Consider the following 18,673-nt stretch of genomic DNA (forward strand, 5'->3'; position numbering starts at 1 on the left):
AGTAGCTGGTACTTTTGTCCCCTCATTATATGTCCCAAGTATTGCAGTTTGCGCTTTTTAATAGTAAGCGCAAGTTCTTTTTCTTTCTGCATCCTTCGCAACACTTCCATGTTTGTCATTCTCTCTGTCCACGATATTCTCAGTATCCTGCGGTACGTCCACATCTCGAATGCTTCTATTTTCCTTGTATCGATCTTTTTCAGTGTCCAAGCTTCCATTCCATAGAAAAGAACTGACAGCACGTAACATCTCATGAGGCGAATTTTAAGATTTAAACTTAGCTCTCTTCCGCATAAAACTGTTTTCATTTTGGTAAAAGTAGCTCTAGCTTTTTCTATTCTGATCTTGATTTCTTCAGAGTTGTCGTTGTTTTCATTAATAACAGTTCCCAGGTAATTATATTTTCTAACACGCTCAATTCTTTGATCATGTACGGTTATGTCAGAAAAATTTTGTGGAGATTTCGACACCATCATTATTTTTGTTTTTTTGATGTTAAGTGATAAACCGAACTTTTCGCTGCACTCTACTATTCTGTTTATCAGTGTTTGGAGATCTTCCGGGGTGTCTGCTATTAATACTGTGTCATCAGCGTATCTCAAATTGTTTATTAAAGTGCCATTTATTTTAACCCCTATATCTTGGTCAGCAAGGGCTCTGTTTATAATATCTTCTGAATATAAGTTAAACAAGGTTGGTGAAAGTATGCATCCCTGCCTTACGCCTTTTTTGATCTCGAGTTCCTCGGTTGTTTCCCGTTCTACTCTAATATTCGCCTTCTGGTTATAGTAAATATTGAAGATAATTCTGACGTCCCTTTTATCCAAGTTTTTCTCTACCAACAGTCTCATCAGGTGTTCGTGGCGAACTTTATCGAACGCCTTGTTGTAGTCAATAAAGCACATATATATATATCCTGGTTAACATCCAGGCATCTTTGGCACATGATATTAAGTGCAAATAGTGCTTCCCTTGTTCCAAGCCCGTTTCGAAACCCGAACTGAGTATCACTGATGTCAGCGTCTAGTTTTTTGTGAATTCTTGTATGTATCACTTTAAGAAATACTTTTAGTGTGTGTCCCATTAAGCTTATTGTGCGATGGTCGGTGCACAGTTTTGCGTTTGTTTTCTTTGGAATAGTTACAAAAGTTGACAGAAGCCATTCCTTAGGTATTTCTCCTGTTTTATAAATGCAGTTAAAGAGGTCAACCAAAACATTTACTGTTTCATCTTCCACAAGCTTAAGAAGTTCCGATGGAAGTCCATCTGGACCCGGTGATTTGCCATTTTTCATTGTTTTTATAGCATATAGTATTTCTTCTTTAGAGATTTTTGGTCCTTCCTCACCTTGTATGTTACCAATATCATGATCCTCTCTTTCATCGGCAAAGAGTTCTTCTATATAATTCTTCCAGGTTGTAAGCTTTTCTTGTAGGTCAGTTATTATTTGTCCATTTGCGTTGTATAGCACATTGGGATGCTTCCTTTTTTGTATACCTGCCAATTCTTTTACCTTTTTATGTAGGTTAAACGTGTCATGTTTTAATTGCAGTTCTTCAATTTCTTCACATTTTCTTTTGTAAAAGTTTTCTTTCGCTGACCTTATTTCATCTCTAATTTGCTTGTGCATCTCGTTGTATTTTTGTTTGCATTTTCCCTTAAACTGTCTTCGTTCCTCCATGAGACTTAAAATTTTCTCTGTCATCCATTCTTGTCTTTTTGTCGTATTTCCTCTGCTAAGGATATTCTGAGCGGGTTTTATTAGGGCTTCTTTTAAGTCTTGCCACTTGTTTTCTACGTGCGTGTTTGGTTCCTTTGTAGACAACATTCTTAGGTTACCGTTTATCTGTTGCTTTAATTCTTCTTTGATTTTTGAGTTCTGTAAGCGGCTGGTATCTATGTAATCTGGTTTTACCCTTTGTGAAGGTTTCTTAAGTTTAATGCTTACACGCGCTATCAAGGGATTGTGGTCCGAGGAAACATCTGCGCCTGGGTACGCCTTAACCGATTTTATGCCGTTTTTGTATCTTTCATTTATCAACACAAAGTCTATTTGATTTCTAACTATTTTCTGTGCGTTATGTTGAGGTGATGTCCACGTATAAAGCCTTCTTTTGGGGAGTTTAAAAAATGTGTTTGAAATAATCATATCGTTTTCTTGGCAGAACTGTATTGGTGGTAATTTGTATTGGTGGCCTCTTAATCTATCATCTCGGTTTATGGTAAACATGGTATTTAGGTTTCCAAAGTTGTATTTCAGAATTCGGAAGCACAAAATTAGATCACCTCGAAGACGTCGACGCTCGAAAGTCGTTAGATGAGCCATGGTGAGTCTATCTTCATAACAAGGTCTTACGCGGCCGAATGCGAGTCTTGTAGCTTTACGCTGCACATTTTCGATTAATACCTTGTCACGAGCGAGATCTGGATTCCAAACCGGTCCTGCAAACTCAAGAGTAGGTCTGACGTATATTGAATAAAGTCTGCACATGGAATTTAAAGAAATACGTGTAAAACACTTACGTATCAGAAATAGTTTCGAGTTTGCACGTTTACACACCGACACAATATGCTCCGACCAATTTAAGTCACTGTTAATTATCACTCCGAGGTCGTTGTGGGAGGTTACCGAGCTTAAGGAATGTCCATTTATAAAGTACGGTAGTGACGGGTTGTTCTTGCCAATGTGTAGTACAACGCATTTCTCAATGTTTAGAGGAAGTAACCATTCCAAGGACCACTTCAATATTGTATCGAGATCATGTTGAAGAACATGTTGGTTAACAATAGGATTAACGTACAACTTGGTATCATCAGCGTAAATGGAAACCTTACTAGATATAATGAGTGGAAGATCGCTTGTTTAGACACAGAAGAGAAGTGGTCCAAGTACCGATCCTTGTGGAACTCCGCTCTTGACAGGTTTATCTGATGAATATGCTTCCCCAACACGAACTCGGAAATACCTATCAGATAGGAAATTCTGAATCCAAAGGTTTAACTTTCCGCGGATACCAAAGTGATCCAATTTAGCTAGTAGTCGACGCTTGGGAACACGGTCGAAAGCTTTGGAGAAATCTAAGTAGACTACGTCAACAGGATGCCGATCGTTTAAAGATGACGACCAATCGTTAACACAATGGAGTAAATTCGTGATTGCTGAACGACCTTTAATAAAACCATGTTGTTGGTGAGGAATCACATTTTCGTGAAGGAGAAACTCAGACATAGCTTCAGAAATAATGGCTTCCATGATCTTGCTGACAATAGGTACTAGGCTGATTGGGCGATAATTATTGCAATCAAGTTTATTGCCTTTCTTAAAAATAGGAGTAACCGAAGCCAATTTCCACGATGAAGGGAGATAACCCTGATTAAAGGAAGTATTCATCATAAGGGATAGAGGGATTGCTACAGAATCTGCGCATTGTTTTAGGAAAAAGGAGGTTAGTCCGTCCAAACCAGGCGATGAATTGTTGCGTAGTTTCCGTAAATGTTGTTTAATTACCTCCGGTATGAAAGAGATGTCATTAAGAGTTGCATGCAAACGTGGACACATTATTTGAGGAACGGCATCATTAGGTTCATCTGTAAAAACCTGAGTGAAAAACAGCGATAAAGCATCAGAGGATTCTTTATTCGAAGAACATAAAGACCCGTCGGCTTTTTGAAGCAATGGTATGGAGACTTTAGATGATAAAGATGTGCGAATGTACCGGAAAATTTTCTTACTATTATCACTTGCAATGATAGACTCTTCAAAATCTTTCCTTAGGTTTAGTAAATATTGTTTTACTCTATTGGAAAATCTACGGTGAACAAGAAAATCATCAAGGGAACCTGTGCGTTTATAAGATTGCCAAAGCTTCCGTTTATGTCGAATTAAGCGTGTAGCGGCAAGGTTGATCCAAGGTTTTAATTGATTTCTAAACAGCTGACGTTCAGTTGTATGAACTGAAATAGTTCTAGTTGTAGTGTCAAGAAAAGTGTCCCACATTGACGAGGGATCGATTAAGTTAGGAAAAAGGTTATTCCAATTAAGTTGATGTAAAGCGGAATTAACTTTAAAGAAATCTGTAACTGTTATAGTCTTTGTATACATTTTGTTAAGACTTTTCGATAAGTTAAACTGAATGTGGAAAGTTATCACTGCATGATCGGATTTTCCAATTGGAGAAGATATGTCTATCGTTGAAATTAATTGTTCTTCGTTTGTAATTACCAGGTCGACCGTTGATGGTTGATTATTAAGTCTAAATCTAGTAGGTTTGGTGATAAGTTGCGACAGGTTGGAATTTATAATAAAATTTTTAAATAAATTATGAGAGCTAACACCGTCAGATAACGAAATAGCTGGCCATGAGATATCGGGAAAGTTAAAGTCACCTACGATAACAAGATTGTCAAGAAGTGATATTTCCTCAAGTAATTCAATAAAAAGATTATCAGTTCCTGGTTGGGTATCAGGGGGACGATACAAGCAAATTAGATTCATGGTAAATGAATTTCTGGTGATAGTCAGGTGAAGAATATCTAATCCGGCAGTCTGAATATCTTTAGCACAAATAGAAAAGTTATTAGTAATTAACTCCGAAAGATAAATACAGACCCCACCTCCTACGCGATTTTGTCGGTCTTTACGATAAATAGTGTAACTAGGTATGGCAATTAAAGAGTCAGGAATATTATTATTCAACCAACTTTCAGCTATACAGATAATATGAGGTGTTATTAATTGAATATTACATACAAATTCAGTAAATTTAGCATTAAGTGAAGCAATGTTTGTATAAAGAAGTAGCCAATCGTTGAACATAGAGGAGTTTGGGTCAATGGCGAAATGTAGTAATTTTAGGAATGCCTTGGATGTACTTAATTGTCAAGTCCCGTTCACCATTGTTTTTTCTAGTTTCCAGTTCGCTTTGAAGGTCTTTCAGACGTTGTTGTTGAATTGGAGTTTTGTCGTCAATTATGGAGAAGGATTCAGTGTCTTTATCTTCTAGAAGCTTGGATTTGTTGCGTAGAATTTGTTTAGCAAAATAGTCGGAAGACATAACGACTTTTAACATACGAGGGAAACGTTGATTAGGTTTGCCAACCCTGTAAAAACTCAGCGGAGTTTCTTGACACCCAACAGAACTCAATACCGATGTAATAACATTATTGTCATGATCTTTTTTAGCCTGAGATGTAGAACCCACTTCGGGGACGCCTCTGATTAACACATTTTTGGCTCTTGTAATACGATCAACAGCTTCGTTAGCTATATTATCCGCAAATTCTACTGATTTAAGAGAGTCAATCTGCTTTAATTTTTCATTTAATTCGGCCAGTTTATTATCAAATGCATCCATTTTACTGTTAATATCTAATTTGAGATCAGATAAAAGATCCTTAATTTGAGAAATGTTAGCAACGTTTGTGTTACAAGAGTTGCACAGAATACAAATACCACGAACTTTCTGTCTGGTTACCCGATCGTCAAGTGAAACCTCTGTGCAGCAGCCCATGTGAATTTGTCGTTTACATCCATCGCACTGAAGTTTTCGATCGTTGGCAGGTATCGGTTTTAAACAATTCCCACAATTAGGTGACGTAGGCATTGTAAAGCACAAACCATACATACTCATAGACGTTTCACGTAAATTGTCAAGGTCAAGACAGCAAATTAGTTACCATTCCAATCCAGAGATGTCGCTGTCAGTCAATTCTCTTGTCATATTTAACAACTGACAGTTGACAATTAAATTAATTTGTTATTTACTTTCTATTTTACAGTTTGTGGCTTAATTATTTTATTATAGTGGTGTTACGTTTTTAATTAGATGTAATCACAATTTTAATAAGTGTATTAACCTCCTCTCCATTTTTATGAGTAGAATTTTTAGTTTACATTGATCATCCCGTGTTGTGTTTCTCCACATTAAAAAAACAATATAATAGATCCTGAAACAGTTTATTCCAATAGACAAGTGTGTCATCAACATTTCGGACCTATATATTTTTGGAAGTTTGTAAAAGATTATAAGGTAATATTTATCTAAACAATCATCCTATGTACAAGATTCTTTCAAAAATTTTCGTTCAACTCGATACACATCAGTGCTTTCACGTGACACATTGAGCAGTAGTGTTTAGCATTTTGAAAACAAATTGGAATATTTGAAGTTTTCAGTAAAATATGGAATAAAACATTGAATTGTCTTTCTGTTGTTTTAATTTCCTGCAAAATTTCATCAAAAATCCCGCAAAATTTATAATTTGAAATTCTCACGTAACTAAAATTTGTCAATTTAGTTCCCATTCCAATCAAGAGATGGCGTTAATTCGATCCGAAAGATTAACATGGTCGTGAAACGTCTATAAGTATGTATGGTTTGTGTTGTAAAGTTTTTACTGTGAATATGCTGATAAGGTTTACGAATATGATAAAATGTACTCACAAAAACTGTTCCAAAAGGCACTTTAGATTGCAAATTTTACACTAACTAATTAGCACTTTTTGTAGAGTTTATTGCACTTAATAGGATAGTTTATGTCTAATGAATTAATAATTAGTATATTATACAAAATCAAACGATTTGTTCGGAGCTACGAAATACGTGGCGATTGACTTGCCAGTAGCTAGATATGTGAAATAATTAAATAATATCAACTTACTTTTTAGTTATACTTCTGAAATATTAGTTTTTATTGTTTTTTTTTCTCATTTAGTGCAAAAAATAGAAGACAAAGTAAATAGAATGAAAGGTGATACGAGGTACAGTATGATGATTTAATTATAAGAATTATATGATAAAATTTTATTAGGATCTTCAAAAATGAAAAATGAAGATAACGTATGTATACATAGAAATTATAATTTGCATCGAGAAGTTAGCGCGTGAACCTTTAAGCGGTGAGCCGATCTTGCGCCTCATAGCGCGCGCTATTAAAATATCGACATCTTGGCCAAAAATAAACTTATGAACATTTTCATAACGTCAAATTGTTCCTTTTGAGTTTTTCTATCATTATTGTTTATTAAAGTATAAATGTTTATAGCTCAAATTTGCTTGAAAGCCCTATAAACAAATGATTGTCCAATATTTTTAAGAAAATTGTAAATTCAAACGGGTATAACTTTAAAACAAATGAAGATCAAGTAATTTAACAAACTTTGTTTGGAAGCCTGTTAATTAAGCTTTAAAACAACCCCTTCTAAGACTCATTTGCATGCGCAGAAGCCGAGTTAGATCGACAAAGCTTCGAAAAATACTTATTTTGCAATTTGCAATTTGCATTGTGCACTAATTTTACAATATCTTGAGTTATTACGTTATACACGTTAGATTTAAGTTTAGTAGACGGTGTTTTCTTGGTTTTTTATTAAGGAACAAATTTTATTTAAAACATTTTTTTTTCATCTCTTTTAGTTTATGAGCCAGAGCCTTATAAACAATTTATAAACAATTAAATTGTTAATAACAATTTTTTGACCACTCGGATCTAAATCCTCCCTCGAAATTCGTAATCAACAGCCAAAAATCCATAAGAAACCGTTGAGTTTGTCCATCAGAATTGAATATGACACGGTGACCCCTCTGGCGCCTAGACTATTAAAGGGCAGGGAAGAGTTTGAGTAGATTTTGAATTCTTCGTTTTTAAAGGATCTATAAGTTATATTATTTTAAAAGTATGTAAGTAGTGGTCACTTATTTAACACGCAATCCTCTCGGAAATAAGGAATTTTCATTTACTTTTTGTAAATCTTTTATTGAAAGAAAACTGTTTTTTTAGAGAGTTTTTGGGGTTTTGAGCGTGTTTCCCCCATTTTTAAATGTGTCAAAGGACACAGTTACTTCAATTTACATATAAAAAAAAAGAAAACATTGATTTACTCTATTTTGAAGTCTACAAAATAGGAGAAATCTTCAAAATCCCCGAAAAAAAAACAGTTTTTGAATTTGTGAAGATGATGAACCTTACGGAAAAATCTGAAAGAAAAATCAAAAATATAGTGTTTGAAAAAATACAGAAAATTAAAAAAATTAGACCTGCAGACTTCTTAAAAAAAATGTTATACGCATTTTTCCAAAAAAAATATAAAAAAAATGTATGGCTATGTAGGACTCAACCTAGGGATCTATAAAACATAAACGTATTTTGTAAAAGCCTCAATTATGCTTGTGAACTTTTTGAAATTTAAAAATTGATTTTATTTTACCCAAAAAAATAAAAAAAAAAAATGGGACTTTTTGATGGCGAGGGAAGTGGGAAGGGGGTGGTGGGTTAAAATTATGCTGAGTCTTATTTCTTAATCACATAGAACTTAAAAAAAATGAAAATATTGAATTCTGGAAGTGGGGGAGAGTACTTTTTAATTTATTTATCCCGTCCATAAGTGGAAAGTTTGATGCGCCTCTGTTGACGCATATGCCACTAAAAAAGTGACAGTATAGCGGGTAAGGCACAGTTTTATACACACAGTTCATACGTTTTCTTTTATAGAGTTATATTATATTTATTATATATTATACATTATAGATTCTTATCCTGCCTAAACTGAGTAGCAAAGTTCACCTATTACGGCCCCCAATCTATAAAATGTCTTAAAAATACAATTCTATTATAGAATATAATTTTAATGTACCTTTACATTTTGTATTTTGTAACATATTATTTATTGTATCTAATATTTATTTCTTTGTAACCGTTCCTGTGCAGGTGGCCTTAGCTGCCTTACACATTGATTAAAAAAAATTCTTCACCCTTATTATTATAGAAAGTACTTCACTTGTGTATACCATAGTTTATTTGATATCTACAAATAGAGTGTAGAGTCTAGAGTGTATTTTCTTTGTTTCAGTTTCATATTGAACGAGAACATATAGGTTGGACGGAACCCATCTTCCATCCTGTTTTCAATAACAACGGTACTAAGGTTATTGTTAGATTACCCGTAAAGGATGGAGATAATGGGCACTTTATGCACGCTTGTGAAATTTCAAATAATCGAGTTAGGCCACTCACCCACGGGGCGTTTGAATTAACCAGGATACTAGCATGGGACGAAGAGAATTCCTATATGTAAGTAATATTTCATTACACAGTACATCTAATAAATTCAATTTTTTTTTTCATTGAAATGAATATTATAATTTTATTATGCATTCAAATCATCGCTTTAATAGTTATTTATGATACAAGTGTTAAAGTGCACGTTTAAGGCACGCATGTGAAAGTTTGCAGAATGAGCGATAGCGAATTCTGCAATTCACATGAGTGCCTTAAAAATGTACTTTTTAACACGCATATCGTACAATATTTTTTCTACAAATGTAATTACAGGAAAATATCTACAAAAACTTTTACTTGAACTTGACTGACATTCCATTCTTATATTTTTTCGACATAACATCAAAATTGTCGATACGGTCAATACAAATTGCAGTGCCATAAAAATTTTGAAGCACTAGTGCCTTAAAGTAGCATTTTTAACGCTCGCATGGAGTGCTAAAAATTGCATTTTTAACACGGTTTTAGAAAAATGGTCTTTATAATACAGGGTGTAACAAAAAGGCAGGTCTTAAATTAAAATAATTCGATTGAACCTAACTTACCCTAGTACAAATGTGCACATACAAAAAGTAACAGCCCTTTGAAGTTACAAAATGGGAATCGAATCTTTCCAATATATCGAAAACTATTAGAGTTTTTTTTAACGACCATGGACACGCGGCATTCTTATGGCAGAAACATCTTTAAAAAATACAGTGAAATTTGTGCACTTCATAAAAATTTTATGGGGTTTTGTTCTCTTAAATCTCCCCAAACTTTTGTGTACGTTCCAATTAAATCATTATTTTGATACCACTAGTTAAATAAAATATTTTTAAAACTTTTTGCCTCTTAGTATTTTTTCCATAAGCCAGTTTTTATTAAGATGCGGTTTCTTTTTTAATATTTTTGCATAAAAAATTTATGGGGGTTTTGTTCCCTTAAACCCACAAATTTAATGTTTGTGGATGTTCCAATTACATTATTATTGTGATACCATTAGTTAACCACATTGTTTTTAAAACTTTTTTGCCTCCTAGTATTTTTTAGATAAGCCAGTTTTTATCGAGATGTGGCTTCTTTTTTAACATGTTTTAAAAGATACCTTAAAAAGACAAAATCTTTTAAAAATATTGTGTTTAACTAATGTGGTACCACAATAATAATTTAATTGAAACGTGTAATGATAGGCTGACGCTCCGTCCAAACATCGACACTCGGAACCGTGCGATTCTCTCAAATCGCGCAGGTGCCCCCACTAAGTTCCACCTCTCCGAACCAACGCCGCCAGAGGGATATTTAAGAGCATCGTAAGCGACGATCCGGCAGTCCTGAACGACCGTTCTGGGCTCCATAACCAGCCAAGCGAAGTGAGCGAGGCCGGCCAACCTGAATCGCGACGTGCACCGTTCGTGAGGTGATTCGTAAACTCAGGCAGGCCAACTCGAGACGAGACGCACGGTGTACCGAAGTGAGGTAATGTGCGACTCGTAATTCAACGGAGGCAAGCGTATTGAGCGAGCCCCGATAGATATAATATATTTGAATACCTCTGTTAATTTTGGTTCTTCTGTTACAGACGCCCATCCGGAGGAAGACTTCGCTGGAACGGGATAAAATATCAAATTATTATTTTGCGTTATATTGTTATAATTTAGAGTTAATAAATTTGCTTTGTTTTCAACCTGTGTTTTACTGAGTCTGTCGTCCTGAAAGAACTACCCGTTACAAATTTGGCGCCCGAGCAGAACTACCCGTTACAAACGTACACAAAAGTTTGGGGGACTTTTAGAGAACAAAACTCCCGTAAAATATTTATGCCATAAATCCTATAAAAGGTGGTCCCTGGTCCCTGCCATAAAAATGTCACATGTCTATTTTCAATAAAAAATCTCCAATACTTTTCGATATATTGGAAAAAACCAATTTTTAATTTGGAACTTCAAAGGGCTATAACTCTTTTATGTGCATATTTTTTCTACGAAGGTAGGTTAGGTTCAATCGGACTATTTTTGTTCTCAGAATATGTGATTTAATTTATGACCTGACTTTTTGTGACACCCCGTATAATGCTTAGGGTAAAGTACAGTATGTTGCTTTAGTAATGCAAACTATGGTACACAAAAACGTGGGAACACGAATTCTTTTGGTTAAAACTGTAAGAGAATGATATCATTGGAGCTTAAAAGATGAGTTTGGAGCAGTTAATTCTAAAGTTGAGCAGCTATGATGATTACCAACCTCTGTAACGGAGACGGCAGTTAAAAAAGAAGAAAAACCCAAGATACATTTTTTAAAAATTATTATTATAAATCAGACAAACTTGATAGATTACTAAAAAAATGTATTTCCATATATTGAAAAAAAAAATAATGTGTTAAAAGTTTCAGAATGTGTCCTACCAAAGCAAGTTTTGGGGGGCCAAAATTTCAAATAAACTACTTCTCGTTCTTCTTCTTAAAGTGCCTATCTGTTCCGGATGTTGGCGATCATCATGGCTATATTGACTTTGTTTACCGCAGCGCGGAACAGTTCAGTGGTAGTGGTGTTATACCACTTTCGTAAATTTTGAAACCAGGAAATGCGTCTTCTTCCCGGTCCCCTTTTACTACTTACCTTCCCTTGTAGAATCAGTTGGAGAAGGCCGTAACGTTCTTGATTTCTCATTACATGTCCTAGATATTCTAATTTTTTTGTTTTGATGGTTATGAGAATTTCACACTCTTTCCCCATTCTACGCAGGACTTCCACATTAGTAATTCGGTCAACCCATAATATACGTAAGATGCGCCTATAACACCACATTTCGAAAGCTTCTAGCCGATTCATAGATGCAGCAGTTAGTGTCCACGCTTCCATTCCGTAGAGCAGAACTGTGAATATGTAGCTTTTCAACAGACGGTATTTTGTTTTTAATGATATGTATCGACTGTTGAAAATGGGTCTCATTCTAACGTATGCTGCTTTCGCTTTTATTATTCGCTGTTTAATTTCTGTCGAGTGGTCCCATTGGCTATTTAAATTCGTACCCAGATATGTAGATTGCTCAACTCTTTCGATATTCTGTTGGTTGACTGTAAGTTGAGCGTTTAAAATTGGTTTTTTACTAATTGTCATAAATTTGGTCTTCTTTATGTTAAGAGCTAGTCCATATCTGTTGCTGACATCTGTTATACGATTTGTTATTATCTGTAAATCATTCAGATTATCGGCGAAAACTATGGTGTCATCTGCATATCTAATGTTATTCAACCATTTATTAATACTCCCTTCGCACAACCCTCTAAAGCTTCCTTAAATATCCATTCAGAGTAAATAATGAATAGTAGTGGAGATAAAATACTGCCCTGTCGTACTTCTCGTTCTATTGTAATTTTATCAGTTAACTGGTCTTCTATTTTGATTTTTGCCGTTTGATTGTAATAAATGTTTCTGATAATTCTTAGATCTTTGTTGTCAATTCAAATTTCTTGCATTAGATTTAATAATTTGTCATGTTTTACTCTGTCAAATGCTTTCTGGTAATCTATAAAGCATACGTATATATCACAATTTGCATCCCTGCATCTCTGAAATAGCACTTGCACAGCAAAAAGAGCCTCCCGTGTTCCCAGAGCATCACGAAATCCGAATTGTGTTCTTGTTAGTTGTTCCTCGCACTTTGTATATATTCGTTGAGAATGACTTTTAGAAATGTTTTAAGTAAATATCTTATAAGGTTTATAATTCTATAGTCTTCGCACTTTCTCGCACTGGGTTTTTTTAGAAGATTTATAAAAGTTGATTCTAGCCATTTTTGGGGAATTATGCCTGTGTCATATATTTTGTTAAATATATTTGTCAACCATTTTATGCCGTCGTAGTCCATAAGTTTTAAGAATTCGGAATAAAAATGATCAGTGCCTACTGCTTTACCATCTTTGGTACTTTTGATGGCATACGTTACTTATTCAACTGTAAGTGGAGGTCCATTTTCGAAATTGGTGTTTGTTGTGATGCCAGTGTTATTTCGTATGTCTTGAAAAGTTTTTTCCACGTATTTAATCCAAATATCCATTTTTTATTCTATTTCCAATACTACGTTTCCCTGATTATCTGTCAGAAACCCAGTGTTCTTGTGTTTATATAAGCCTGCAGCTTCTTTGATCTTTCTATGGAGGTTAAACGAGTCATGTTTTTGTTGTAATAAACTCTATCTCTGTACATTTCGAGTTTAATAATTTTCTTTTGCTATTTTAATAGCCCTTTTAATGTCCTTATTTATTTTTTTGTAGTTATTCTTATTATCTTTAGCTTTTCTTACAAAAAATATTTAAATTTTTATCAAAATATTGACTGAAAGTTGCCAAGGTGGCCCAAGATAGACCTTTATGAAGGAATGCAATTAGAAAAGTCCATCTCGCATAATGATAAATGCAAAAAAATTAGGAATGATTGACTCAATAACAAATTATAGAAATTTGCTTTCCTAGTCTCAAGCTTTTACTTGCTTACCGGTCTATTAGTTGCGTGAAGAGTAATCTCGCATACATTTGCTAGTTAAATTGTTACGTAACGGGCATATAATCTTAAAACCGCAAACAAGGAAGTATGTTAAATTGAATAGTTTGATTAAGTACATAAAACAAGTTCAAATTATTGTTTGTCCCCTAAAAACATTCACCAATTCGCTTTGAATATAAAAACCAGTTATGGAGATACTTTCTTGTACCAATTTAATTTTGTAATTAATGTAGATATACCTGAAACTAACCACAACGTTAAAATAACTCAATATTTTTACTTCTCGGCCACTTTTTCAAGGAGGGATGCCGCGGATTTATACAAAATATTATTATTATATTGTACTTTAAAAAAAATAGCATTAGCTTCTTTGTAGCCCTCTAGGTGTGCTTGGGCCTGAGATATGCCCCTCAAAAACTCAACAATAGCTATATACAACAAGCGCTATATTTGAACAGCTATACAGGGCGGGGCAAAGAAAAGAGTCCACCTCGATATTTGGCAGTAGTTAATAGATTTTAAGGAAATGCCGAAACAGGTCGATTTTTGTTCTAAGGGGGACACATTTTTACGATACATACATCTGGCATTTGTCAACCCCTTCCTTGCCACGTCGTCAACACCTTAGGGAATAGGGGTCGTGTGGTAGCTCATTTGAAAGGATATTCAGTTCTCTATTCAGTAGCATAAACGTTATCATAATTTTTAAACAGAAACTGCCTTTTCCTTTCCCATTATCATAATTATTTATACAGGGTGTCCCAAAATATATTTTAAATTAAATTAATTGACAAAAAAGAAGAATGTATGTAATTAATTTTATTTAAAATACATTTTACTGTTTCCAGAAAACAGAAATAAATGTTTATTTCGCAAATAAACATTGTTTTTCGCTTAAATTATATGTTCAAGACAGATGGATGGCGGGAGCTGGTTTGGTCTATGAATTTAAGCGAAAAGCAATGTTTATTTGTGAGGTAAACATTTATTTTTGATTTGTGGCAACAGTAAAATGTATTTCAAATAAAATAAATTACATACATTCTCCTTTTTTTTGTCAATTAATGTAATTAAAATAATGTTTTTGGACACCCTGAATAAATAATTATGATAATGTTAATATTACTAAATAGAGAATTGAATACTCTTTCAAATGAGCTACCACACGACCCCTATTCCCTATTTAAAACTAAGGTGTTGGGAACGTGGAAAGGAGGGGGTTGACAAATGACAGATGTATGTATTGCAAAAATGTGTCCCCCTTAGAAAAAAAATCGACCTGTTTCGGCATTTCCTTAAAATCTAATAACTACTGCCAAATATCGAGGTGGACTATTTTCTTTGGCCCACCCTGTATATCTGCGCCTACTGGACCGATTTTATCGCACAAGGGGACATTTTTCTTGTTATAATGTCAACTTTTTGATGAAATAATTTGAAAAACCGCCTAAGATACGTTGCATTTTTTAGGTTACGGAGAACGAAAAGAAAATTTAGAAAATTTTATGATTTTCAATTAAATGTCAAAATTTAACGAAACGAGGAAAAAATATAGAAACCGGCAAATGAAAGGGTTTTTACTAACTTTTAAACGAACATTTTTTGTAAATTAAAATTATTCTATGGTCTGCTTTTAAACCAAGAGGAGTAAGTCAAATTTACCAAGCCTGGTAAAGCCATGCTTGTTTGTAATTGGTCCAACCTCAAGCAAGTTTACTCCACTGTTATGAAATTTTGACACGAACGGCATTTATCAAATTTTGACACTACTGTCATTTTATAGGTTAATTAAGTTATATCGACGATTTTTTGTGTTTTCTGTATTATTACTGTAATTTTTAGATTTTTAGTCTACTTTTATAAAAAAATTTTAGCGTCGTATTATGTAGTATAATGTAATATGTATGGATTACCGTCGAAGGCCAATATGATCAACCCCAAAAAGAAGTCGTATTTGATGATTTTTCTAGTGCCTTTCTTGTGTGTGAATCTGTCTTTTTAGTTTACTCCCCCTGGTTTAAAAACAAACCATAGTATATTCAAAATACAATAAAATACTAAAATTTGTTAAAAATCCGTGCCCATAATATTTCTTTTGTTAAGTTGTTTGTAAATCTCTTGTGTTATGTCTCTAATGCCCGATTTCACCAACGATACCTAAACAGTTGCCTTATTTCTTCTTTTTATTTATCAAAAATAGTTCAAACGTACCCTAGGTAATACCTAGGAAAGCATTTCCCAGATAAGCAATTCGTTTAGTTGTGATGCGGTTGTTCCTAAATATTGACTTAAGAAGTTCCTATCGATAAGAATTACTTAGGCCGATGCCACATTATGCGTTTTGACCGGATGCGTTTCCGCCGCATTCGGTGAAAACGCATAGTGTGACAGATCGGTCCGGTTGTGTTGGAAACGGATGCGTTTTGAGTCATCGGTACGCGCTTACAAACTGCACCAGACTAAACGCATAGTGTGACAGGTCGGTCCGGTTGCGTTGGAAACGGATGCGTTTTCACCGCGTTTACATATGCGTTTTGACCGGATGCGGTGAAAACGCATCCGTTTCCAACGCAACCGGACCGACCTGTCACACTATGCGTTTAGTCTGGTGCAGTTTGTAAGCGCGTACCGATGACTCAAAACGCATCCGTTTCCAACACAACCGGACCGATCTGCCACACTATGCGTTTTCACCGCATGCGGCGGAAACGCATCCAGTCAAAACGCATAATGTGGCATCGGCCTAAGTAATTCTTATCGATAGGAACTTCTTAAGTCAATACATAGGAACAATAGCATATCACAACTAAACGAATTGCTTATCTGGGAACTGCTTTCCTAGGTATTACCTAGGGTACGTTTGAACTATTTTTGATAAATAAAAAGAAGAATAAGATGACATTTCCTTACTTTTTCGATTATTTGTCATTATTGTTTGTTTGCCAATTTGGTTTTATTCAGTTTTGTACTGTTATATTTATTTTATTTAGTACAGTGGAACCCCGTTAACTCGGATTAATCGGGACCGAGGCCGATCCGGGTTATCGAAAATCCGGGTTAGCCGGAGAAAATGGTAAAAATTAATAAAATATGGTATGCTTACAGATAAACTCCGTTATAATTGTCACACAGACACTGGTAAACCACGTTCGCATTCCACACAAAACCACACATACAAAGCGTCGTCAAGAGTCTCATTCTTAGCTTTATTAGCTTTGCACCGATTGTCCAAACTGTCTTTTGTTATCATTTTGAAAAAAAATTCTTCGATTTTAGTTCTATTTTTCTTCCAATCCGATACTGTAGATGTACCGACACCATATAATGCTGCAAGATTCACCTTTATCAATTCTACTTCATGCTTCTAGTTTCTTTTCCATTGTCACTACAACATTTTTACGTTTTGTTGCCCTTATAGACAAAAAACACGCACACAAAATCTGAATAGATTTACGAACGATTACAGAACGGAAGCGAACAATACGACTTTACTACACACAATACCGTCTCTGATGTTATGTTATTTAATAACAGTGATGACTAAGACCATTGTTAAAAAAGAATTTTAATAGTCTTTTCTAAACAATGCTAAGACAGTTTCAAATAAATAAAGGATAATACAGGTGCCTGTTGTTTTCGATAACACGACAATGAATGTGGTGTGCCATGAGTCATTTTTACTATGGTATATGTAGTTCAAATTACACAAATACCCATTATATCTCAAATATTATATTACATAAATACATTTTTATTGTTGAAATGTTTGTCTGATAAAAATCGGTCCGGGTTAGCCGGAGTTCCGGGTTATCGGGGGCCGACTTATCGGGGTTCCACTGTAGTTAGGTATTTGTGCATTAAGTTTGTATATAATAAATATAGTCTTGTATGTTATTTGTATATGTACAGTGAAATGGAAGAAAAGAAAAGAGTTGACGAAAAATTGAAGTTAGTTGAATTGTCATTATTGAAATAATTTTAAAATATTATATAATATGTTGAAAATTGCTTTTTATTATTAATTTTTTAATGACACACTTTTAGTTATATCATGAATGGGTTTTTGAAACACAACACTAGTTTGTTAGGTAGTAGGTAGACTACATATATTTGTCAACAGACCTGTAAAAATCTCCAAAAGATTTTCTATATTTTCCAACACATATTATATTAATAATGTAAAAGAAAATACAAAATTACAACTAATAATATACCTAATATTACAGAATAACAGAAAAATTAAGGTAAGAAGCAAATTATTGACAAACGTCACAAGTACATTAGTCAAAATTGTAAAAATATAACCCGACTCTCAACGATAACTAATACCTAAAGTTTAGGGAGATCGAAATCCGTATCCTAACGTAAGGTAATGCTTAAGCGGTTAAGGCAATTCTTATCGTATGGTGAAATCCGTTTTAGAGTTAGGAAGTACCTAAACCCACTTAGGTAATTCTTAAATATTTAGGTATCGTTGGTGAAATCGGGCATAAGTTTCGGCATTAATTAGTAAATAACTTTTGATTTATATCAATACCGAATATTTCCTTTGTGTTAATATGACCATTTACAAATTGAGTTGACTTTTGTTGTGTTAATGAGTGTATCGAATAATAATAACCAAGTATAGCATAGGGCATGTGGTTCAAAAAATATCTATTTTAACGTCATTTTACCCAATTTATTTGTTTCTCGTTAAGATAGTCTTACGCTAGCCATGGCATTTTGGTAGATATGTTAGTGTATCGATGGGCTACAGTGATAGACATCGCATCGCACTACCTAGCTATGAAAAGTTCGAAACAGAAGTCAAAGATCAAGTGAATAGAGAACACAGAGCCGCAATTTGCTTGAATGAGACAAAGAAATGAAAGACAGAATTTACAAAACAGTAATCAAACCAATAATGACATAAGCGGTAGAAATACGACCTCACTCAGAGAGGACAAGAAGATTTCTAGAAAGAGCAAAGATGAAAACCCTTCGAAAAATCGATGGTAAGATACCATGGTACAGAGATAGAAGAATATAATATGGTAAACTTCCGTTTATTCGTGGGGTTAAGTGGCACAGTTGTAGCGGATAATGAAAATCCGTATAAGCCATAACTGGAATTCTAATACATAATTGC

General features: G+C 34.2%; 1 protein-coding gene across 1 annotated transcript in view; it reads left to right on the plus strand.

Annotated features, from left to right (window-relative positions):
• The window catches only part of LOC126880901 (inactive dipeptidyl peptidase 10-like), a 378,845-nt gene that overhangs the window by 274,823 nt on the left and 85,349 nt on the right, over nucleotides 1-18,673 (plus strand). The window contains exon 7 of the mRNA XM_050644976.1: nucleotides 8,849-9,069. Within this exon, the coding sequence (XP_050500933.1) occupies nucleotides 8,849-9,069 (221 nt within the window). The remainder of the gene's footprint in view (nucleotides 1-8,848; nucleotides 9,070-18,673) is intronic.

Source organism: Diabrotica virgifera, chromosome 2 (genome assembly GCF_917563875.1).
Source record: "Diabrotica virgifera virgifera chromosome 2, PGI_DIABVI_V3a".
NCBI classification, from domain to species: Eukaryota; Metazoa; Arthropoda; class Insecta; order Coleoptera; family Chrysomelidae; genus Diabrotica; species Diabrotica virgifera.